At 40.7% G+C, this 26224-nt stretch overlaps 2 protein-coding genes and 1 pseudogene across 2 annotated transcripts in view; 1 reads left to right on the top strand and 2 right to left on the bottom strand.

Annotated features, from left to right (window-relative positions):
* The window catches only part of LOC148727888 (uncharacterized), a 34352-nt gene extending 14443 nt beyond the window's left edge, over positions 1 to 19909 (bottom strand). Inside the window, exons 1-5 of the mRNA XM_088762811.1 lie at positions 19693 to 19909; positions 18252 to 18349; positions 17163 to 17214; positions 16104 to 16194; positions 12132 to 15583 (exon numbers count right to left, since the gene is read on the bottom strand). Of these exons, the coding sequence (XP_088618937.1) occupies positions 15436 to 15583; positions 16104 to 16194; positions 17163 to 17214; positions 18252 to 18349; positions 19693 to 19729 (426 nt within the window). The 5' untranslated portion in view covers positions 19730 to 19909 and the 3' untranslated portion in view covers positions 12132 to 15435. Of the gene's footprint in view, positions 15584 to 16103; positions 16195 to 17162; positions 17215 to 18251; positions 18350 to 19692 lie in introns of the transcript that reaches the window.
* On the top strand, positions 2220 to 10721 carry LOC148727889 (uncharacterized; annotated as a pseudogene).
* Positions 19910 to 21047: 1138 nt separating the features above from the next.
* On the bottom strand, positions 21048 to 26018 carry LOC148727887 (uncharacterized). The gene is made up of 2 exons (XM_088762792.1): positions 25589 to 26018; positions 21048 to 25104 (listed from the first exon to the last, which is right to left on the bottom strand). The coding sequence occupies exons 1-2, from the start codon at positions 25824 to 25826 to the stop codon at positions 22703 to 22705; spliced, it is 2640 nt and encodes an 879-aa protein (XP_088618918.1). The 5' UTR covers positions 25827 to 26018; the 3' UTR covers positions 21048 to 22702.
* Between the last annotated feature and the right edge of the window lie 206 nt (positions 26019 to 26224).

Genomic DNA, 26224 nt, shown 5'->3' with positions numbered 1-26224 from the left:
TTGCGGAAGCTTTTCGCGTAGTTACCGTCTACGAAAGATATGACATCTTCGAAACATATCACGATATCTTCCGAAGTCTAAGCTAAACTCGAGTCAAGGGGTCCCAAGAATGGGTGAGACTAAGTCAGACTACGGAATGCACATTACGGGACTTTTCCAAAGTCTTTAGCTTCCAATAATTTTTTGTGTTTGTTACTGCGCCATCACTTTCGGTTTCTTGAATTCCGGTCGACGTAAGGTGCAACACGAGAGTTTTTATATAGCCTCGGATACATCTAAAAAGAGGATGAGGGAGAATAGAGGGTTATAAGAGAAGAAAGTGTAAGGTGTACATCTTCAATGTGATGTCAACTTAGACGACTTTCATTTCTGAATGTTGGGGGTTTAATAATTTATGTAAATTTGCGTGTAATAAAATTCCGAGGAATATTTTTATTTCCATTAATGTGCATTTGCATCATTAAGTGTGAACAAGGAGAGCATTGTTTAAAAACTCTATGATTTTGTAGGAAACTTAATTTCTGTCTTTTCTTTTATCTATTTTTACTTTTTTCTCCTTTTTTTTTCACTGTCGCCGCACACAAAGCAGTTTAAAACAGTAGAAAAGAAAGCAGTTCGATTTTCGTCTTGGTTCAGAGGTCTACGATAGTGATTTTGTTTAAAACGGCGAAGTGATAAGTCGCGCTTCATCACGCTCAGTTCGTGCACCACCTCACCCGCACCAAAATTGAATGATGACCTCCTCCTGTTGTAGCTGGGTTACTGTGTCATAACTAGAATACATCACTCTCTTGATATTGAAAATGATGAAACCCATAAAGTAAATTTTGAACGGATGACCCCAAAGTTTTTATATTCACCAAATATTATATCAATCAATTAAAAGCTTCAATAATCTTCCATCCCTGTGCCCGTGGGAGGGAAATTCGAAACTTGCATGGATGGAGACTATGAATCGGAAGTGTCAATTTTTTTTTGTTTCTTTTCTTTTTTCTTTTTTCGTAAATGATGGTCAATGAGTAGAAAGTCGTGGTTACTGATCTGACTTTTACAAAAAGTGTGACCATCAGAACCAGCACTTGAGTGAGGCATTTCTGGGGGGGATCCAGGGTTGGTTTGGGTGGTTCGGTCGAACCCCCTAAATTTTCCCTCAGGAAGCTGGAAATCATGTTTCCAAAGACCTAATTTTGAAAATCTCAGACCCCTCAGGAGGGGGACAACTCTCCGAACCCCCCTCCGAACCCCCCTTGACTAAATCCTTGATCCGCCCCAGCATTTAAAAACAATTTTGTCCCAGGGGGTTGGAATTTGAACTAACCAACTCTCAAAAGTTCAAATGTCAGGAGGTTTCCTGAGGGGAGGGGGATGTTCAAACTACCAATTGGTCGACACTTATTTGTAGTTATCAGCATGTACTTGCATATTCATGAGTCTGCTAGGTTCTGTACCGAATCGTCAAATCCCAGTTTTATTGTTTTTCATCGACATTCACCGCGTCGTAACTTCCTACATAGTCTGAATTTCAGCCATCTCTTCCCTTTACCCCAAGGGGGGCGCGGGAGAGACGGCTAAAATCCAGACTACTTCCTACACTCTCTCCAGAAAACCAGGCACTCTAATCATCGTGTATCCTATTTTAATTTTTACGAGATACAATGAAATATATGAAGTTCATATATTCTGTACTGCGGTATTAGATACATATGATGCACGATCCTCGCAGTAGATAGCGCTATTTAAGCAATAGCGAAAATCAGACCTGAAAAAAATCAGGCCTGTACGGGATTCGAACCACTGACCTCTGCGATACTAGTGCAGCGCTCTACCAATTGAGCTAACAAGCCAACTGGGAGCAGGCCGTAAAGTTGATTCGTAATAAACCCGTGAAAATGATAAATGAGATACAATGAGTTATATGAAGCTCATATATTTTGTACTGCGGTATTAGATACATATGATGCACGATCCTCGCAGTAGATAGCGCTATTCAAGCAATAGCGAAAATCAGACCTAAAAAAAATCAGGCCTGTACGGCCTGTACGGCCTCATTTATCACTTTCACAGGTTTATTACGAATCAACTTTACGGCCTGCTCCCAGTTGGCTTGTTAGCTCAATTGCTAGAGCGCTGCACTAGTATCGCAGAGGTCAGTGGTTCGAATCCCGTACAGGCCTGATTTTTTTCAGATCTGATTTTCGCTATTGCTTAAATAGCGCTATCTACTGCGAGGATCGTGTATCATATGTATTTAATTTTTACCTAACCGCGAATGCGTGTCATGTCACGCAACTTCCATTTAGTTCGATCGCTCACGGTTACTACTTTTCAGTGATCAGCGTTTTGCAATGGAGTGTATTGAGTGTATTTGAGATGTTAAACTGAATAAATCGTCTCACAAAATATCTCTATCTAGGTTGTTAAGGATTGTAGCCAACTTGCTGCGATCTCAAAAGTCAGAGCCAAACATGTCACTGCAGCCCTTTAGTGACAAGCAGCTGAATTATTTCAAGTTTGCCTCCATCGTGTTGAATGAGTTCGCGAACGCTTTGCGTCAAACGTTCAAGTCCATGTGGGACAGCACCTTTGGGCATCGGCCCGGATATCAATTGTGGGATGACTCAACAGCAGTAAGGAACTTGTTTCTCGCCGAAGAGGGTGGCAAGTCCAAAGTTCCTACACACCTCTCCTATGAAGAATGGGACTGTACAGCCCTTTTTCAGACCACCATATATGCGAAGTCCTTCGCTATGCTGGACAGCACAGGCCATAAGAGGACCCTTGGTGAGTTGTACTTGAGGCACCTTAAAATACCTCATGGAAAGTTTCATGTATCTGTTGTGAGTCCAAGTGGAAACCAAGCCGAGACGTTTACACTCGCGATTGATCAGCTTCGACTCTTAAGAAATTCACTTTGTCACTCACAAAAGTCGGAGATTGATAAACCAACATTTGACCGATACCTGCAGCTGGCTAAAGAAGCATTCAAAGCTCTTGGTACGAAAACTGACCCAATTGATGTCATCGGTAGTTTGACAGAGTCCGACTTTCCCACAACAGCAGTTCGCAATCTGGAGTACGGTATCAATCAAGAGCTTCGAGAGCGAATCATATTTCTCGAAGGCGAGGGTTCAAGTATTGATGAATTAAAGGCGTTGACAAATGCAATAAAGGAAAAAGTTGAAGGTGGAGCAAGTAAGGAAGACCTTGCTTTATTGGAGAAGAAGATGGATGAATTAAAAGAAAAAAATAATACAACCCAGAAAGGTACAATCTTAATACACTTCTGTAGCTACGTTACATTTTTTAAAGGGTTTGTTGAAGAATCGACTTGATTTCTATCTTCACCGCTAAAATAGGGCAGAATGCGTAGTTATCATTTATTATTCATAACTGATAAAGCGGTAAATTTTAACGCGACCTCGCTTTGAAGGGCCCTAAATTAGAGAAGAATGGACCAAAATTGACCCACTAGGCTTCGTGAAATTCACTTTACTGAGTTTTAAAAGTGAAAGCTAACTTCGAAATTAGTACACGGAATTTTGAAGATAAAAGATTTGTCTACGATTTGTATCTAAAATGGACGAAATTACATGAAGTGAAAGAATTATCCTTTTGCGCCTGAAAGTTGCGGAAACCAACCTTTTGTTGACCCGAGAGTATTGCATATATTTTAATTGTTTGAAACAGATTGCTGAGAGATAAAAAATGGTATGCGAGGTTCACTTTGTTGCGTCAGAGGCGTACGGCTCAGTTGCAGAGCAACTTTCCGAAAGCCCCACGACATTTGATGAATCATGTTGACAATTTAAGGTTTAATTGCGTTATTTCGACATTATCATTTGATTTAAACTTCTTTAATATCATAACAGTTACTTACCATGATTGTCACTGTTCTTTGCCATTTGAAAGATTCAAAAGCACTGCTTCCGCCATCGTGTCTTCCTCCGATGGTTCCACACTTCACTGGCCGCCAAAGAGAATGTGAGGACATCGTCGGTCACGTGGCTTCCACATCCACCCGAATCGTGTCGATATGGGGCTCGCCTGGTTTCGGAAAAACTTCCGTGGCAACTGCTGTGGGACATAAACTCCAGGATAAAGAATTGTCCTTCTACTTCTTCTCCTTACGAGGGCTAAACTCAAAATCTGATTTGATATCAAAGCTGTTTAGCTTTTTCAGGAGAGCTTCTACAGAAGATGAAATACCCCAGCGGCTAGCAATGGACGAAGAACTTTTTCAAGTTCTGGCCAAGATTCCAGACAAGTTTGTGGTGATTCTTGACAATGCTGATGAATTACTCGAAAGCGGAGCGCCAAACGTGAAAGAAGATTTCATACAGTTTCTTAGAGACATTCTCAGTCGATCCAAGATGGCAACTTTTGTTATTACCACAAGGGAGTCGCTTGAATTTATGAATGTGCACTTTAAAGACCACCAGGCAGTGAGAATAGGGCCATTAGATGAGTCCTTCTCTCAAGCGTTGGTGAGTGAGTTACTTCCAAATGCTATTTCCGCATCTGATTGTGGGAAAATTGCGAAAATCTGCGAGCATGTGCCTCTGGCCATTAAGCTGTTGTGCTCCACCATTTCTGAAGATAGCACTCAAGCAAGTCACTTTCTCGAGGAGTGGAAGGAATCTGTAGAAAGAAACATTGTCGATCTGTTAGACAATCCAGACTATCCTAGTAATCTGAGATTAAAATTTCTATTTGAATCATCCTTTCTAAGACTTTCAGTACAAGACAGAGAGGCAGTGGTTTCCTTGAGCATTCTATCGGAAGATTTTAACATCTCGGTTGCCGCAGCCGTTATGGGAGTTAAAACAAAGCTCCAGGCAAAGAAAATCTTACAAAGGCTTCAAAGGAAATCACTTCTTGACTCTGGTTCCAAACCTGATTCATTGTCGATGCATAAACTGCTTCAGTCCTTTGTTAGAGAAAGAGGAGAAGACGAAATGAAAAAAATAGTGCTGAATTCAAAAGTGCGCTTTTCTGCATTTTACGTTTCTCTTTTTGAGAAGTTGAACGCACAGTTTTTGACAGGACATTCAAAGTCAGCATTTCTTGAATTCTATGAAGAGAAGCAAAATATTATTCAGAGTCTCACCGAAAGTTGTTCGGATCCTAAGACATGTGACGCTGTTTTTGGTGTTTTAATAGAAGCAGAGATATTTCTAGATTCCCTGTTCTGGTGCGAGGGAAACGTCTTCAACGAGGTTTATGAATCAGCAATCAATCAAGCGAAAAAGCTTAGAAAAAGCGTTTTTAACAACCAGCTTCTGGTTTCCCTGGCGTTTGGTGAGGTGTGTTGGGGCACAAAAGGAAGAACGATGAAGCTGCTATCCGACGCCGAGGAGGAGCAAATGTCATGTTCATCCTTCTCAGTGGGACATAGAGGAAAACTCTTGTGTTACAGAGGAATCTGTCAAGTGGCTTCTGGGAAAACAGAGGATGGAGTTCGAAACTTAGAAAATGCTCTTTCGTTGATGTCTAGCAACGCTGACCAGAGAATTCTCAGAGTAACGGCAATACAAGTTCTTGCGATCTATCACCGCTTTAAAAACCACTTTTCAATTGCTCCACAGTTTTATAACAAGGCGTTGCAAGAATGTAGAGCAGTGGGAGACACAAGTCTTCTTATAATTCCACCAATAGAAAAAAAAGAGTTGAACTTTGTCGATGAAGAAATTCAAGAACGAAAGCCAGTTAGTCTTATTACTCAACCACTCAGACTAGAAATTATCTGTGTTGTAAGTCAAGCAACCAAGCATTTATTCGATGACTATACCAAGCGATTAATGAGGAATACTGTTATTCAAATGGCAGAGGAAATACATAAGCCGCTCTGTCTAACATTATTTGGGAAAGCACACGCAAACACGGCTCAGAGTTACGAATCCCTCGGATCAACACAACACAATTTGGGCGACCTAGCTTCAGCACTTCAGTCGAAACAACATGCGCTTAGTATCAGAGTTAAACTGTTTGGAAAAGAACACCCAGACACAGCAAGGAGTTATCAATTACTCGGAGTAACACAGCACGATCTGGGCGACTTTAATTCAGCGTTTCAATCCAAACAGCATGCACTCGACATCCGTATTAAACTGTTTGGAGAAGAACACGCAGACACAGCTAGGAGTTACGAGTCACTCGGAGTAACACAGCACGAGCAGGGCGACTTTCCTTCAGCGCTTCAGTCCAAACAGCATGCACTCGACATCCGTATTAAACTGTTTGGAGAGGAGCACGCAGACACAGCCAGGAGTTACGAGTCACTCGGAGTAACACAGCACGAGCAGGGCGACTTTCCTTCAGCGCTTCAGTCCAAACAACATGCACTCGACATCCGTATTAAACTGTTTGGAGAAGAACACGCAGACACAGCCAGGAGTTACGAGTCACTCGGAGTGACACAGTACGAGATGGGCGACTTTCATTCTGCACACCATTCTGAAGAACATGCACTCGACGTCCGTCGAAAACTGTTTGGAGAAGAACACGCAGACACAGCCAGGAGTTACGAGTCACTCGGATTAACACAGCACGAGCAGGGCGACTTTCCTTCAGCGCTTCAGTCCAAACAGCATGCACTCGATATCCGTATTAAACTGTTTGGAGAAGAACACGCAGACACAGCCAGGAGTTACCAATCACTAGGAGTAACACAGTACAAGATGCGTGATTTTCCTTCTGCACACCATTCTCAAGAAAATGCACTCGACATCCGTATTAAACTGTTTGGAGAAGAACACGCAGACACAGCCAGGAGTTACGAGTTACTCGGAGTAACACAACACGAGGAGGGCGACTTTCCTTCAGCGCTTCACTCCAAACAGCATGCACTCGATATCCGTATTAAACTGTTTGGAGAAGAACACACAGACACAGCCAGGAGTTATGAGTTACTCGGACTTACACAGCACGAGCAGGGCGACTTTCCTTCAGCGCTTCAGTCCAAACAGCATGCACTCGACATCCGTATTAAATTGTTTGGAGAAGAACACGCAGACACAGCCAGGAATTACGAGTCACTCGGAGTAACACAGCACGAGCAGGGCGACTTTCCTTCAGCGCTTCAGTCCAAACAGCATGCACTCGATATCCGTATTAAACTGTTTGGAGAAGAACACGCAGACACGGCCAGGAGTTATGAGTCACTCGGAGTAACACAGCACGAGCAGGGCCACTTTCCTTCAGCGCTTCAGTCGAAACAGCATGCACTCGACATCCGTATTAAACTGTTTGGAGAAGAACACGCAGACACAGCCAGGAGTTACGAGTCACTCGGAGTAACACAGTACGAGATGGGTGACTTTCATTCTGCACACCATTCTGAAGAATACACACTCGAAGTTCGTCGTAAACTGTTTGGAGAAGAACACGCAGACACAGCCAGGAGTTATGAGTCACTCGGAGTAACACAGCACGACCTAGGTGACTTTGCTTCAGCCCTTCAGTCCAAACAGCATGCACTCGATATCCGTATTAAACTGTTTGGAGAAGAACACGCAGACACAGCCAGGAGTTACGAGTCACTCGGAGTAACACAGCACGAGCAGGGCGACTTTGCTTCAGCGCTTCAGTCGAAACAACATGCACTCGACATTCGTATTAAACTGTTTGGAGAAGAACACGCAGACACAGCCAGGAGTTACGAGTCACTCGGAGTAACACAGTACGAAATGGGTGACCTTCATTCTGCACACCATTCTGAAGAACACGCACTCGAAGTTCGTCGTAAACTGTTTGGAAAAGAACACGCAGACACAGCCAGGAGTTATGAGTCACTCGGAGTAACACAGCACGACCTAGGTGACTTTGCTTCAGCGCTTCAGTCCAAACAGCATGCACTCGACATCCGTATTAAACTGTTTGGAGAAGAACACGCAGACACAGCCAGCAGTTACGAATCACTCGGAGTAACACAGCACCACCAGGGCGACTTTGGTTCAGCGCTTCAGTCCATACAGCATGCACTCGACATCCGTATTAAACTGTTTGGAGAAGAACACGCAGACACAGCCAGGAGTTACGAGTCACTCGGAGTAACACAGCACGAGCAGGGCGACTTTCCTGCAGCGCTTCAGTTCAAACAGCATGCACTCGACATCCGTATTAAACGGTTTGGGGAAGAACACGCAGACACAGCCAGGAGTTATGAGTCACTCGGAGTAACACAGCACGACCTAGGTGAGTTTGCTTGAGCTCTTCAGTCCAAACAGCATGCAGTCGACATCCGTATTAAACTGTTTGGAGAAGAACACGCAGACACAGCCAGGAGTTACGAGTCACTCGGAGTAACACAGTACGAAATGGGTGACCTTCATTCTGCACACCATTCTGAAGAACACGCACTCGAAGTTCGTCGTAAACTGTTTGGAAAAGAACACGCAGACACAGCCAGGAGTTATGAGTCACTCGGAGTAACACAGCACGACCTAGGTGACTTTGCTTCAGCGCTTCAGTCCAAACAGCATGCACTCGACATCCGTATTAAACTGTTTGGAGAAGAACACGCAGACACAGCCAGCAGTTACGAATCACTCGGAGTAACACAGCACCACCAGGGCGACTTTGGTTCAGCGCTTCAGTCCATACAGCATGCACTCGACATCCGTATTAAACTGTTTGGAGAAGAACACGCAGACACAGCCAGGAGTTACGAGTCACTCGGAGTAACACAGCACGAGCAGGGCGACTTTCCTGCAGCGCTTCAGTTCAAACAGCATGCACTCGACATCCGTATTAAACGGTTTGGGGAAGAACACGCAGACACAGCCAGGAGTTATGAGTCACTCGGAGTAACACAGCACGACCTAGGTGAGTTTGCTTGAGCTCTTCAGTCCAAACAGCATGCAGTCGACATCCGTATTAAACTGTTTGGAGAAGAACACGCAGACACAGCCAGGAGTTACGAGTCACTCGGAGTAACACAGCAGCAGCAGGGCGACTTTCCTTCAGCGCTTCAGTCCAAACAGCATGCACTCGACATCCGTATTAAACGGTTTGGGGAAGAACACGCAGACACAGCCAGGAGTTATGACTCACTCGGAGTAACACAGCACGACCTAGGTGAGTTTGCTTGAGCGTTTCAGTCCAAACAGCATGCACTCGACATTCGTGTTAAAGTGTTTGGAGAAGACCACGCAGACACAGCCAGGAGTTACGAGTCACTCGGAGTGACACAGTACGAGATGGGTGACTTTCATTCTGCACACCATTCTGAAGAACACGCACTCGAAGTTCGTCGTAAACTGTTTGGAGAAGAACACGCAGACACAGCCAGGAGTTATGAGTCACTCGGAGTAACACAGTACGAGCAGGGCGACTTTCCTTCAGTGCTTCAGTCCAAACAGCATGCACTCGACATCCGTATTAAACTGTTTGGAAAGGAACACGCAGACACAGCCAGGAGTTACCAATCACTCGGAGTAACAGAGCACAGTTTGGGCGACTTTGCTTCAGCGCTTAAGTCAGAACAGCATGGACCTTACATTTATATTAAACTGTTTTTTAAACTGTTTGGGAACTTTTCTTCAGCGGTTCAGTCAGCAAAGCATGCGCTTGACATTCGTACCACTCAGAGTAACACAGTATCAGTTGGGAGAGTTTGCTTCACCCTCGCAGTCAACACTATACGCATTTTTCTTATTTTTCTTTGTTTTTGTTTTATTGTTATGATCATATATATAATTATCCGAAGTCAAATACACATAAACTACTAAAAGAAGGGTTAACGTTACTTAAAACACTAAAATTGCTTAACAATTAACAAGAAATAATACTTATATTACGATACTATGACTACTTACAAATTTATATTTTTTCTCATCCGTCACAATAGTCTTCTACCTCGTTATGGTGCTGTAAGATCACATGAGATAGCAAGCGCATGCGTCAACTCAGTGCAAGCTTACGCCTTCGACAGTCCAACTGCGCTTTTAGAACTGAGAGAAAACACGCCGCATCTTCTGCTGTAAATGGCTGACAATCCATCTTTAACCCCTCCTAAAGAGGTCAGGGGTAAGGAAAAATCCTCTAAAGAGGACCTTAGCACTGATGAAGTGCGTACATTAGCTGGAAAACCAGCCTCACAAAAAGGCGGGAAAAGGCCTTCAACTGCTCAAGCACCCATAAACTCGGCAAACGAAGGAAGTTCTGGTGTTACCCTAAACGCGACAGCTCTTGGTTCCGTTATTGCCGAAGCCCTTAAGGGTTCATTTGAAGTAGTAGTGGTAGTAGTAGTAGTAGTAGTAGTAGTAGTAGTAATTTATTTATCCACATTTCACAATTGAGTATAACTCGTTTTAACGTGAACGTGCCAGGTTAAAATAATATATATAACAAACTAGACAATGATGATAATAATAGTAATAAAAAGGAACTATAAAATCATATGGGAATCATGATGCACATATAGGAAATAAAAAAGAATCAATAAGACTGAGAGGGAACAAGCTATGGATAAAATAAACTATGTACAAAAGTTGCATTCACACTCCACACTGGTAGTCAAGTTGACCTCGTCCAGCATTGATTTAAAAATATTAAGAGAAGGAGCTCTTCTTGCATAGTCAGGTAGATTATTCCATAATCTTGTAGTGACGTATTGATATGACCTATACATGAATCTGATAGTATAAGTAAGCTGATCAAGCTTGCAGAAGCCTCTGAGTTCATATTTATTATTACGAAATAAAAACATCTCCCTAATATTATTCGGCCCCATGTTATATAAGCATTTATAAAAAAGGCAGAAAGCATGAGAATATCTGCGATGCTCTAAGGTCTTCAGTCCCACATGGTCAAGTAAGGTACTATATGAGTTTGACTTAGCCATGTTTAAAAGAGTTCTAAAGGCATACTGATTAGTGAGCTCCAGTTTGTTAGATAGGCCAGATGATAACCCAACTAAGACTGGAGCACAGTACTCTAAGTGTGGCAAAATAAATGCCTTGTAAATATTGACCATCACTTCTGAAGGTATGAATTTACAAACTCTCCTAAGAGCACTAACTTTGGCATTAACCTTATTACACGTTGTCGACACTTATGTTAAGCCCGCTGTCCTCTCAAAGATCGACCCACAGCAATTTGGTACGGTGCCTAAATCCAGCGCCACGCATGCATTAATTAGTATGACTCACTCTTTGGCGAAGTCAACGGATGGAAATGGATCGACTACGAGAGTTGTACTCTTTGACTTCCGGAAGGCATTTGATCTGATTGACCATCATGTTCTGGCGCGGAAGCTTTCCTCCTACGATATTCCAAAGCCGATTTTGTGCTGGATCATGGACTTTTTAACGAACCGTAAACAAAGGATAAAACTGAGCCGCGATTGCTTCTCGGAGTGGGAAGCTGTTCCTGCAGGGGTACCACAGGGGACGAAATTGGGCCCCTGGCTGTTGCTTATCATGATAAATAATATTTCTGTAGAAGACACAATTATTTGGAAATACGTTGATGACACCACTCTTGTGGAATCAGTATTGAAGAATGAGTCTAGCTACATGCAATTACGTGTAAATGAACTTGTAAGACAGTCAGAAGTTGATGGTTTCCAATTCAATGAGTCTAAATGTAAAGAACTGAGAATATCATTCTCCAGATCAGGTAGTCTGTTTGGTCATATTACTATCAATGACAAGCAAATGGAAGTTGTTTCATCCGCAAGGTTGTCAGGAGTGATAGTCTCGGACAACCTCAGGTGGAACGCACATGTAGAATCTATATGCAGAAAGGCTGCTAAGCGTCTGTACTTCTTAAAACAGCTAAAGCGCGCTAAAGTTCCATCTGAGGATATGCTACTTTTCTATACAACATGTAGACGCCCTGTATTGGAATATGCGTGCCCAGTTTTTCATCATTCTTTGCCGCAATATCTGTCCAATGAAATGGAAAGGTTGCAAAAACGCGCGTTGCGGATGATTTAACCTGACTTATCCTACGCTGAGGCTCTAGTAGCTCTTGACATTGCGTCACTGTACGAGAGGAGGGAGATCTTGTGTGACGCTCTATTTGATCAGATTGTGAGGGACGAGAACCACAAGCTCCATGATCTGCTGCCTCCACGCAACGAGTCCACCTATCGCACCCGCAGCCAGAGATACTTCAAGCTACCGATTTGTAAGACAACTAGGTTCAAAAACACATCATGGCGAACAGTTTTAATTATTAGTAGCTATCTTAATTATTTGTATTTTGGTTTTTGATACTTCTCTTATTGCATTTTATTGTAGATTACACTTTGCGGCTTTTATTGTAGTTATCTTAGAGTAAGAGATAATTTATTCCCATTGTAAAGTAAGTCGTACTTCAGCCGGCCCGGGGGCTGCAATGATTTTACTTCCTAATAAAACTATCTATCTACACAAGGATTTAATGTGGGCTTTAAAAGATAAGGAGCTGTCAATAGTTAGACCTAATAACTTCATATCGTGTACCACATTCAAGGGAGGCCTAGTACGGTCAGCAAACAATTCATAACATGGCGGATTATCACCCAAAGGCAATACTTTAGTTTTAGATTCGTTTATATTTAAGTAATTACGCTTGAACCATGACTGCAGCACATCGAACTTTCTCTGAGATCTTAACTCTAACGCATATTGAATAGGGTGTGACAGATACAGTGTCGTATCATCAGCTTAAAGCCTCAGTTTAGCATCTTTGACAAAATAAGTGAGATCATTAATGAATAGGTTGAATAGTAGAGGTCCCAATATTGATCCTTGAGGAACACCATGTTGGATTGTATTCCAATCTGAGTAGTTATTACCAATCTTAACTCGTTGCAACCTATCATGCAGATAAGAACGAATAAGGTTCACTGCGCTTTCGGTAAAGCCATAAGCTTTCAACTTGGAAATAAGTAGGCTGTGAGAGATTGAGTCAAAGGCCTTTGATAAGTCCACTGCAATGGCACTATAGTTTTGTAACCGTTTTTGTATGACTAATACAATTACAGAACCTACTCGCACAACTAACTGCTCTATGTCACTGATTGATCTCATCCTTACTTGTAACCCAGAACGTTTTGCTTTAAATGGAACAATGAAACTAGGCCTCAGTGACCATGACTTGATCTACACTATTCGTAAGCAGAAAATTGCTCGACCTCCGCCAAAATTCATTGAATACCGGAGTATGAAGGGATTCGATAAAGATTGTTATGTAGCGGATCTTGGCAAGATCCCCTGGGATTTAGCCTACATATATGATGAAACTGATGATATTTATGAGCACTGGCATCGTCTGTTTATTACCGTTGTTGATCAGCACTCGCCTTTCAAAAAGAAATACATCAGAGGCGATCAACTGCCCTGGATTATTCCCGAAATCTCTTCTGCAATCTCCAGGCGTAATATACTTTTCAGGAAATTTAAGAGAAATGCAACTGATGACAACTGGAATCAATATAAGAAGCAGAGAAACCTTGTTACTACCTTAAAACGTAATTCTATGAGGTCTTATTTTATCCAGGCTTCTGCTGAATGTACCCACCCTGGTGAGTTTTGGAAAAAATTCAAGCCTTTGTTACCTTCCAAAAGTACTCAACAACAACAAATACAACTCTTGGAGGAAGGTCGCTTGATTACAGACAACGTGGAAATAGCTAATATCTTCAACAAACATTTTAAAGAGGGTGCTGCTGCTCATATTCCTATCTTATCCGAACATGCTCTTGTTAATCACCTTAGTGTCAATGAAATTAGTCATAGATGTAATCAACTGCAATTTTCCTTCCACCAAGTTGAAGCGGGCTACGTAAAGAAACTGATAGATTCTCTGAATCCTAAAAAGGCCACTGGTCCGGATAAAATAACCAAGGGTTATTACTGTTTCCTCTGAGGCATTGGCAGTACAACTTACCAACCTTATAAATCACTGCATAACCATCCACGCTTGGCCAAGTTTGTGGAAACGCAGCAATGCGAGTCCCCTTTACAAGAAGGATAGTCCTACCGATAAGGCGAACTATCGTCCAGTGTCTGTGTTAACATGCTTCACTAAAATCTTTGAAAGAGTTTTGCATGACCAAATGTGTGAATTGGCAAAGTTGATACTAAGTGATAGTCTATCAGGCTTTTTGAAGGGTCACTCATGTGCGACTGCTCTCCTTAAAATGACTGATGATTTCAGAGTTTCTCTGGATAACAAAGTTTCAGGTGTAGAATATGATGATGGAAGAAAATCACTTGGCTTGTTTATAGTTGGAGACCTGTAACATACTAGGACAATGAATCTTGAGTTGTTATGGCCTTTTACATCGATACATGTAGACTCCATATCTGATGGTTCCAGTTTTGATCTCCTATATGCAGACACACTGTTCTTGATGTATACCAGCAGGCCACCACCTCCCTTTTTCCGATCCCGCCTCAGCATCCTATAATGTGGGTGTTGCAGGAGAGAGTTATTATATGTAAAGTCTAGCTTGGTTTCCGAGATGGCAAGGATGTGAAATAGGCCTTCATTTAGTAATAATTCAACTTCATCAATCTTGTTCCAGGTGCTATTAATGTTTACGTGGGCGATAGACATGTTGTACTTATAATAAGACAGAATGTTCGTCTTGTAATTGGCTATTTCATCCACTTGAGGTTCGTCCATAGAGTCCAGGAAGAAATCAATAGAGGTATTAACCGTAGAGTTCAATGTTGTATTTGAGAATGGAAGAACTGATGATAAGCAGAGTGGAAAGATCCAGCTAAAGTCATCCATCTGTTGGAATTCTCTGTACTGCTTTGGAGTAACATCACCACACTTCATGTGGCACCATGAGTCACAGTAGTCACAGCTCAACGGTCGATGGTTTCGAGCAACAGTTTTGAAGCAAACAGCGCACTTTTCGGGTCCTGGATTAACACTGATACCACCACTAACAATCACACGAATTAGGTAAAAACTGCAGTTCGAATTTGAGTGGTAGTTGACTCTTGAAGCAAAGTATCCTTTACCGCGAGGGAAGGATCCAAGATGGCGGACATATGCTTCCAAAGGCAGGCATACTTATTCAGTGATGGAATTCCTCCTGTGTCGCCAACAGATTTTGACCGGGTGTGTTTTGGACCATTCCAAAAGCCTTTCAGCGTATATTCACTCACATACGATAACGTAGCGCTAGAAAAATCAAAAATAGTCGGGAGCAAGGGAAAGCTCGACTTCGCGCCATGCTGACCGCTGACCGCAGGCCTAAGGGATTCAATGAACGCGGGTTTCAATTACTTGAACAGTCTGATTGCATCACGTTCAGGCGGCAATGATGACGAAGACTCGGCCGATAATTGTGATTCGAGTGTGTCTAAGGACGATGAAACCCCTGCTTTTAAGATTTAGGCTCTGCCAAATATTTCTTGCTTGTTCACTCTGAAGACCTAATGCACATTTTAACATTAAATGGTGAAAGTGAGATACCCAGGTCTTGTTTCATCTTCTCAGCTGTTCACAAGTGTTCTCCACTATTTCTATCGCCTTCACACTTGTGCAAGGAAATGAGTATGTAGCTATCAAGATACCATAGGGTAGACTGCACACTATGATTCCAGATCTGTTATAGTGTGACGTTGCATATACACTGAAGTAACAGAACAGAAAAACATCTATCAATAACACAAGTAATGGGGTGAATCAGTGGAAAAAAAATCACACCAAAAAAAAAAACATTCGGGGGTATTGTTGAATTTTATTTATGAACATGACTTCAAGTTGGCTATCTGAAAATTTGCAGTCTGTAATCATTATGGTAAATACAAAAATAAATAAAATAAATAACTTTATTTAACAATGGAAGCACTTTACAGTCTTAGACTGAGAAACCTATGGCCTTCACATGGTATTGTGGCCTACAAATGGTAGAGTTGGTGTAAAATTGTAACTCAATGAAATCACGCAGTCTGGGAAGCTTAGAGCTCACCAAGCTGGTAATAAAAGTATATTACAAATATCTTCTTCTATGTCTAGATACACCTGTGTAACACCCCAAATGTAAAGTACATATCGCGGACACAGGGAATGGGTCCAAAAAAAAAGGAACAGATACAAAGTATTTGACAGATATTCTTTCCTCTCAACTCAGCAAGGATAATTCACATTACCTACAAAAATTCTTTCTGTAGATAATGTATTTAATCTCTGGATCACCAATTGCAGTTTGCAGAATAAATCCCTTTTGGCAAGCAGCAGAGTCTGTAGGAAAATGAAAGAAGGATCAAGCATGATTTACTTCTGTTTAAAGAGGGGAGTTAAGTTACCAAAAACAACCTGAATCCTCAAACTCAAAGGCAGGTTAAAACTGCACCCCACAACATTGCAAGGCAGTTGATTGCAGTTATGTTTTGATGATTCTGTGAAAATATAAATACCCCTCCCTGCAGGTGTTTATGACTTCCATCATACCTTCAGAACTGTGATTTCAAATTCTAGTTTGGCTGATTAAAACTATTTACAAAACATTCCCTGTGAAAGTGGGCCACCAGAATATAACTTGGTTCACTGTGAATCTCTCACTTCTCTCTGGCCTCTAAGTGTTTAGTTAAACTTAGACGGTGATGTTTTTCCTTTGTTTTTGCCTTTTTTTGTTTGCGTTAAGTTTCGTGACATACATAAGTTAGAGTTTGGTCACATGTTTTTCGGCTGTAGCTTCCTCACCCGTTTTTATCGATGAGCCCTTATGGACTGTAAACTCTTCTTTTCGTCACTTTAGTTCACACAAAATGCAAAATTTCGATTGACACTTGTTTTAGGTATGCATTATGTTTATTTGTTGTTCTTATTTGTCTTCTTTCTCAGTTTTCACCGTTTTGTAACTGTTTTCATGACATGTTTGTACTTTTGATTGCGATAGTTGAAAATTAAAGAATTTACGGGATAAACATGTCGAAGTTTCATGCCATCCCAAATGCTAAGTGAGAAACTTTGCAGATTATGATAAACAAAGTGTTTCTCCAACTTACTGCCCTGCTATATCTCACCTCATAGTTGTGTCATACCTTTCCCACACCCCTCCCACACCACTCCCATTTCTCTCCCAACCCTTTCAGCTCCCTATTTCCTTGGGGTCCCATTTCACTATTCTACTAAATCTCCTAAGCTGAATCAGAGAAACATCCTATAGGTAGCCTTTATTTTCTTCATATTAGAAAAACAGAACATACCTTCTTCTTCAGATGTTGTGGTAAAGATAACAAGAAATTGGGTATAGTATTTCTGCAAAAATCACGAAGACCCACATCAAAACAATATCAAGCTGACAAGTGATGAGAAAAAAGAAAAATATCACTTAATTAAGGGAATTATTAGTTGATCCAATACTAAATTCTCAGAACTAAGATCATAAGAATTGTTTGACAGACAGCAAGGAGAATTCCTCAAAGATCTTGGGATTGAAAGGGTTAGGTTCACCTTTAGATGTTGATATTTATTATCAAGAGGAAACTTCTATCTCTATCTCCTTTATTTCTTTGATCAGGTTGAAATATGGCAGCTATTTGCTGAGGTGGACCTGCTATCTTCCCACCCATCCCACCTTAGGGGAAGATATCCATCACACAGTAATCTCATGTGTGGGAAATTAATGTCTCCAACCCCAACCCTGCAGGAGACGGGACCTCCATTTATTCGTCCCTATTCAAGACGACTAGAATATCTAACCATTTCTTGATGTTATAGAAAGGTAGCAAATGCTTCTCAATTATTTTAAGACCTTGAGTGTTGGTCCGGCCGGGGCTCAAACCCTCGACCTCCTGCACAACAGTCCAGCGCACTATCCATTGGGCTAACTGGCCGGCAGACATCCACAAACCTTTTACTTCCAAAGATAATCAGAACTAAAATCCTACTGCAATGACACTTTACACCTTGATACCAGTATGCAAATTCTCCCAACTGTTCTCTTTACATTTCCTAACCTGCTGACAAGGAGAATTTGTTTACCAATCAAGAGCTCCTTGATTAGTAATCATTTCCTTTATTCTGATGACCTTATTGATTGATTCAGGGCTGATATTGTAAGGAGAAATTCAATGCTAGTTTCTCTTAGAAGTCAAAGGGTTAAGGACTCATACAGAGAAGCAGTGAGAACTATGAAAAAGACCTAATTTGTAGGGGATACTGCTTTGATGCAATACCAAATCCTCAGGATTGACTTATAAAGAAACAAATTGTCATCAATTAGGAGAATTAGCTCCATAGTAATATAAGAATAAAGCATTTTAAGTATACAGGCCAAATATAGCAATTTTTACCTGATTTAGGTCTTTGAGGTTCCCATATGAGTAGATTGAATCTCCCTGTTTGGTCAGGACAACCACACCATCAAGAACAGTGCCAACAAACAGATGTTCTGTGGATGTATATTATGTTTAAATGGGAAATGAGACAATGCTCAGTATCCACATATGGTGCTCTGGTTTAAATCTGATTCTTAGAGAGGGACTTCTATGGATCATCACAATTGTGTGGCCAGGACTTGGAGTTAAACTATGTTCAGGAGCATTTTTCAACACCAATCCAGACTAGATACCATTAACTTGCACTAAAAACAGTATTTCATGCATTAAGATTTTAAAAGGGAAAAGTTCAACATGTGCGACATATTAATTTTGGGCTTTATCGCACAGCAAGTACAAACCCTCTTGCCACCCTCATATAGTGTCTTGTCTGGATTGCTGGTCCTAGCAGTATGCAGGATGTCTGTCATATATGATGAAGCTATTCTATGCCAGGGTCTGATTGCAAAACATGCAGTTCCTTAGCTGCAAATCAGAAATAGCTAGAGCACTGCTGACACAAAACGGTTTGGCCATGGTGCCTATATTAATACTCTTCGCTCTGACGAAGTGTTAACGCTTGTAACGTCCCCTTTTAAACTCTTTATGGTGGCCACTTTACATTATCAACTTAGTTGATGAAACCAAATTACCAATTAATACTTAACATTATCAACTTGGTTGATATTATCCAATAGACCCTTTCAAGGTTAACGCCGCCATTTTGCCGGGGGTGCAAAACTGCTGGGGCAAACGCAAAATGTACAGTGAACGTATGGAAAAAGTTGGGAGATTGATGCTCGATAATCTGAGGAAGGTTGACATTCTGCAATTTCTATGAATTACAAACTAAAGATACCAGACCTACCAGTTTACCGATCAAATTTGAGAAATGAAGTCTTAGGAAAAAAGCTGCCAATTAAGATTTTGATTTTCCATATATTTGTCTCTAAAACCAAACCGCCGTTTCCCGGAAAATTTAAAAGCATTTGTATGAAAAACTAAAAATAAGATTTCTCACTTCTCAGCGAGCTTAAACCCTTCACATTTAATCGGAAACATCTTTTGCTAGGTATCTTTACTTCGTAATTCATAGAAATTGCAGAATGTCAACCTTCCTCAAATTATCGAGCATCAATCTCCCGACTTTTTCCATACATTCACTGTACATTTTGCGCTCGCCCCAGCAGTTTTGCACCCCCGGCAAAATGACGGCGTTAACCTTGAAAGGGTCTATTATCAATTAATACTCTGTTTTGTAGCGTCTAAAACAAAGTTGTTGGGGGTTAAAAGCAGGAAAGGTGATTTAGCTCTGAAGCGAGGTCTTGAAAGTTGTTTCATTCGCGTTGCCAGACCTGTGTATCGTTATAAAAAAATTGTAAACAGCGAACTTCACAAAACAATATGGAACAAATACCTGAGACGAACTCACTCCAGGTCTCCACTGATTGCATCTGTTAACCTCTTCTTTCTTGGCCTTACCCTTCCCTTAGTTCATCTGAAGCACTTAACGCTTAATCTATGTTAATATTTTTGTTAGCAGAACAAATATCAGTCTGCTAGAAGAGGAAAACTCAAGGTTATGTTGTTATCGACAGGCATTCCCATCATATTAGTTACCAGTCTCTTTCAGAATTTCATTGGTTCGCAGCTTCTCGTAGCCGAAAAGGAGCCGAAAGCAGCCGAAAGCAGCCGAAAGCAGGTCGGAAAAAAAAAGTGCTATTTGAAGATTTTATGATCGTAATTGTGCATCATTTAAAAGGCTTTAAAGAGAATTTTTGTTTGTTTTATTATCAAAGTCATATTTTAAAGTATCACATCACCTGCTGTGGCGTCGGAAACTTATCAGGGGAATTCATGGGTGGAATTTTCCTTTCACCAGGGCATCTAATAAATTACCATCACGCCACAAGAACAATAGATTATAGATGTTTCTTTAGTCGATGTTTCTTTAACTTGCGTCGCTTTCCTAACGTACTGAGAACAAGTTTTAAAATGAATTTGAGCAGTAATCGCGGATTTTGTGTATATATATTTAATTCACGGTAGTCAGCCTCTTTGTGCACCGGAAAGACTTCTGACTTTTTAAATTGAGTCTCAAGATAGGTAAATGGCAGTTTTCCATCTACTTAACCATAGTTAATGGAGGGGACCCTCTATTAACTATGACTTAACTGAAGACTAACCACCATATCGATGAAGGTCTGCGATAAATGTTTGTTACGCAAACAGCATCTTTCTTAACATAAAAAGAAACATGAACGGTACATCTTGCTGTTTTCTGATCGATGTTCCTTCGTGGGTGTGAGATAAATTTTGTGTTCGAATCCAAAGTTAGGCCTCACGGAACAGCGTACGCACATGAGTACAACTGAGTGGAGCCGATCATCTTTTCTTTGCCGTAAACGAAAATGGCAAAATTCGTAGAAGTTTGAGATATGCACTGGCTGCAAGTGACCTTTCGGTTACAATAGTTTTGCCGATATCGCACGGTCACGGACTGGTTGATGTCGACAGTTCGGTGTCAGGGGTGAAATGACTGACGGCTTGCCCAGGGCAAGTGTCCTTTTATAGTCAGGGTCCTTGTTTAAGGAAAATTTCACACATGCGCAGATGACATTCCTTGTTGTGTTTACTTCTCCCTTCTACGCATTTAAAACTTTACCGTGGAATATCTTATCAAAACACAACGTCTCTGGTAGTTTAATATTTAAACCGCGAAGACCGCAACGGAGTTAAGGATTCAACCGTTTTATTTTTTTCTTTTCATCGACTTAGTGGTAGAAATGCTATTTTTTCGTACTGTTTTGTCATTCATTGCGCGTGGTGTTTATTATTTGGAATTTCGAAACGGACAAGTTCAAGAATTGGCATCATAGTTTCAAGGCAAATTGAGGTTTGGAGTCCACTGTTGTTCGACCAATACACTGATTCTTTTTCGACCACACTGCATATTCATATTTGTGTTGGTCCAGATTTAGAGGCTATGAGAAGTTGTCTGTATGTGAAAAAAATTCCATCGTTGTAGATATTTAATAAAACGTTTAAAGGGGAGAGAGGATTCATTACGGGTCAGAGAGTATTAAAGTTATTTTCATCTTTTTAACGCGCGCTCGAGATGTAATGGAGGAATGAAATAAATTATATCGACTGAGTAAAGCAAGTGCACGATGCTCGAGGTAAGATTATAAACTAGGTTATCTTGACCCTATCTTGGGGGTGTTGGTGGTTATAGGTCGATTAGCTTACATTCAATATCGCCCACCCGAGATCGAGAGTGAACTCCGGTTTATTCGTCAACAGGAACCAATACTCGTTGGTACTATTGATGATGTTTGACTGATATCGATTGTTAAATCAATGCTTATTTCTTTTGGGCGCTTTGAATGCGGAGGATCGACCAATACACTGATTCTTTTTCGACCACACTGCATATTCGTATTTGTGTCGGTCCAGATTTAAAGGCTATGAGAAGTTGTCTGTATGTGAAAAAAATTCCATCGTTGTAGATATTTAATAAAACGTTTAAAGGGGAGAGAGGATTCATTACGGGTCAGATTTGTACTACTTATCTTTTACACGGAATAAGGAAAGACAGGATAATGAACTTTGCACATTTTTAACAGTTCCAGTGTTTAAATCTAATCTGTTACTGTTATACATTGTACACTAACTGTATGTAACATAACATTGGCTGCATCACTTAGCTTTGCCCTTCCTGTACAAAATGATTCACTTAATGTACCAGAACACCTATAAACAAGTCATGTACTTATCACATTAAAAGTTACCTACTGCTAATGATATGGTTATTTATACATGTGCAACATTATAATGATGTAATCTACATGTAGTTAAATATTACATTTAGTATGGTCTTAAACTGCTGTAGTGAAGTGACAGCATTTCAATGTTTGTTTAATATTCTACTAAGCTACAGTTATGCATAACAATTTAAAATCAGAAATATTCCAGCTTCATTTACCTACTGTTCATTTTGAATGTAATGTTCAATTCATTTAATTCAAGATCCAATACAACATGATTAAATACATGCATGTCTCAGCTTTGGCTCCATGCACTTTACTTATACCCTGCAAAACCAGTTACAATATTGCAAAGCTAACATGTTACATACACTAAAACTGATATTGAGCTCTGTTCACTTAACTAAAGTGGCATATACAACATGCTTTTATCAGCTGGTTAGTTCTAACATGTTGCATTGAAACATTTGTTAATTTTTAGATGCGTCTCTGTGTGTAAAAATGCATTCATGTTGAGATACATTTACTTCATGCAGTGTGGGTCAGTGAAATCAGTTCTTATGTACAAATCTAAAATGTTTAAAAATTACTGAGCCACCCCCATGACCACTTTATTCTTCATGTGTAGGCAATGGCGTAATATGCATAGTCATGTGGGACCTAGAAAGACAAGTAGTTGGAGGTTGGAAGACATTTGGTAGGTTTTGTAAACACAATTAACTGGCATTCTCTTGGTAGATCATAAATTGGTAGCTCCTCCCCATAGTTCCACACCATTAGCACTGCTAGCTGCATGAGTCTTGGAACTTGTCCATCAGGTGTACTGGTAATTCCCTCAATTACTGTTGGGCTGAATGACCTTTGTCCCTCCAGTGCAGATGTTCCCTTGGCAGAAGCTTTCCAGTGAAGTTTAAGTTTGCAACCATCAGCTTTTAGTGACTGAATCATATCCGGTAAGTCATTGTTTACTTTCTTTTCTATCCAAGCTTTAGGGTAAACATCCTTTGCTGTAAGTGGCCCATGTGAGCTGTTTTCTCTAATCTTGTTTAAGTTCGTTCTTACCTCTTGCAAAAAGTCTGTGGTGAGCATTTGGGCATATTCTTTCATTCTTTCTTCATGAACTTCACGTGCGGCTTCTGTGGTCCTGGTGTTGGTTTTTCCACTGTGCAGAATGTTCTCAACAAATGTGATTGAAGCCTGTTTTGATAACTCTGACATGTTATTAAGATACAGTTGTGAAAGGTTGAACTGTCTTTCTGCAAGCACATTGTTAACTGGAAGACTGAAAATATGCTTGGCGTAGAACTCAAACAGGTTTGGTGTGGCCTCTTTACTTATGAGTGAGCTCTGTTGTGATAAGGCCATTTCTTTAATCTCACATAGCAGTTGGGGTTCCTTTAATTTCCAAAGAGTGGCCCATTTAATTAATCCAGCTCTGTCCTTAGAGACCAATGTGAGAATGTTCTGTCCATGAACATGAAAGGGGATGTTCACTGACTTCTCTTTTTGATTTTCAGATCTGACTGGAACTCCAAGAAGCTTTAAAACCGAATGCCAGAAATGACTTTGGTATCTCTGATCAGCTCCCATTCCAAACAACTTAGGAAAAGTTAACCACTCTGCTCCATGATCTTTGATTACTTGAAGTGCTTCTTGTAACATTGGCCTCTGCACTTGTTTGTGAAAATGGTCAATAGCTGCTGGGTCTTTCAATGACATCTTTACCTGTTGTGATGTTACAGGAAAATGTTCTGATGGAGACTTCAACATTTCACTTAAAGTTTCATGGTGCTTTAAAACAGTTGCTGGCCATAACCATGGAAGGTAACCACTGGAAAAACCAAGTTCTGCATCACTAGCTTGGGATGTGTTCAGAGATGGAATGATGAACTTGTCAAGGAATGCAAACAAAAACTTGATTTCAACTTGAATCATAGGTTTTGAGCTCATCTTAATGACATCTTGCCAAATAGTGGGGTGGCTATCTGATTTTGGCAATCTTTGAAGGAGACGCTCAGCAAGCTGTAGACAAGCTTTTCCATACTTAAGATACCACTGAAGAGTCTCGTGATAATATGTCCACCTTGTGTCAATGAATGTCTGAGGAAGGGGTGGCTCTTTAGTAAGAATACCTAGAGAAACATACATAACTTTGTATTGGCTTGGACGCTCATGATGGAGCCAAGATATTTTATATAGCAATTGTAAAACATGGGAGTTACTCATGTCACCCTTTGCTCCAAACCCAGCCTGGCACATTCTTCTCAGCATGATGTTTAGTACAAGTGAGTAGCATCCTACAAAGAACATTTCTTTTCCAAAAATTTTGGTATTGTTTGCTAAGAGACCATTTACTTTTCCCTTTTGGGTAGAGGCATTGTCCCCAACCAACCCCGAAACATTGGTGATGTCATATTCATTTTTCACAACATGATAATCCACATCAGACTGGTGTTTTCCAGACCTGCTTGCTGTAAGGCTGTTTGCTAGGACATAAGCTTGGGGCTTGCTCTCTCTGGGGCACCAGGTGTGAACACCCACTATGTGCCTCTCTTCTCCTCCTTTGTGGAAGTCATTGCTCCAGAGATGAAAATCATACTTGGAGTTTGAGAAGCACTTGCGTAAAATTAGTTTGTCTGCTTCACCTAAGAGAACATTCCGGTCAGAAAGTGTACTTGGGGAGACAACAAAGTTTGTGGGAGGGCCACAATTAAACAAAATATTGAAAATCAGATGTAATGCTACTGGTGTCCTTTGATAAGATAACAAAGATGCATGTTGCATGTATCTGACACAAGCCATAAACATCAAAGTTCTTTGGTTGTATCCATAGTTACCATGTGCAAATGTCTCCACAAGAGAATATCCCTTTTTGGCAAACTCATTGTTCCCCTGCAATTTCTTTTTCAGTTTTGAGGAAGCAGATCTTGTCCCTCTTAACTTGTTGCTGACTTGATTTTCTTTTTTTTCAGTAGACGTAAGTTTGTTTTGACACTTTTTGAGTTGAATTCGGAGCCTCAACACGTCCTTTTTCAATTGGATGTTCCTTCCTTTTACAAATACTGAAATTATGAAAAGGTGACAATTGAAATTAGTCAAATGTAACTCGCGGATTTCACATGATAGAGTATGGTAACAAAGAATACAAAGTAAAAATATCCGACTAGAAATCCTATCAATGAGGTATGTTTAGAAACTCTCGATAACTTAAACTTACGATAACTTAAAGATACGCGTCGTTATGATTTGCTGACCGAAAAATTAACTTGCCTGTACATTTTGTTACTGACCATGCGGCCATATCGACTACTCTATCTTAACATTCGAGAGGTTTTTTTTCGGCTTCTGTTTGGTGGGAGTGTTATCGGTTTATGATTAAAACCATTTAATAGTGGTGTCTACTACGATCGCGCAAGTTGCAACCGGCGAAAATTCAGAATGGGAATGAAAATCAGTCACCGCAATTGGTAGCTCAGAAAATCTGCAGAAGTATTCGTAGACATTTGTAAGTGTTTGCATTTCCATTCCTTCCTTAAAAACACTTACCTAGACTGCGCCTTAGGGTTTTGACTGTTCCTTTTAGATTGGCGTTTTCGGACCTCAAACCCTTACACTCTCTCTCGAGTCGATCGAGTTTTTCTTCACTTAAAAAGCTGCACACTTGCACAGCAATGCTGCTTTTTTCTATGTCTTCGGAATAATTCACATATTTTCTCGGCTTCTTTTTGACTGGTGGCTGATTTTTGTAAGAAAACTGGCTACTGTGAGCTCTTTTACGTGCCATCAGGTCTCATCGTCGGTGAGTCGGCCGGCGATTAATTAACAAAAATCTGTAACTTTGATGTAAACAACTCACGGCACGAGCCCGCGTTCCTTTTCTCACGCAGTGCTACAAAGTAATGTAATCTGCGCATGCCTGAGATTTTCATGGGGTTACGGTTTCCATGGGTGGGGTACCTTTCCGTGAGGCCTAAAAGTCACAACTGAAAAAGGGAGAAGAAATATTTTGAAAAAATATCATGACAATCACTCGTTAGGGAAAGAATAAAATTTTTAAACTTTTCGCGTGGTTGCTGAGATATCTTTCAAACTTTCAGAAAGAATGGGTAAAACTAAGAAAAGCACATTACGAGATTTTCCCAAAGTCTTTAACTCCAAAGGATTTGTTGTGTTTGTTGTGCG

The sequence above is a fragment of the Stylophora pistillata genome, chromosome 6, assembly GCF_964205215.1.
Source record: "Stylophora pistillata chromosome 6, jaStyPist1.2, whole genome shotgun sequence".
Lineage (NCBI taxonomy): Eukaryota > Metazoa > Cnidaria > Anthozoa > Scleractinia > Pocilloporidae > Stylophora > Stylophora pistillata.
Note: the sequence above shows the minus strand (reverse complement) of the source record. Positions and strands in the feature narration are given on the sequence as shown.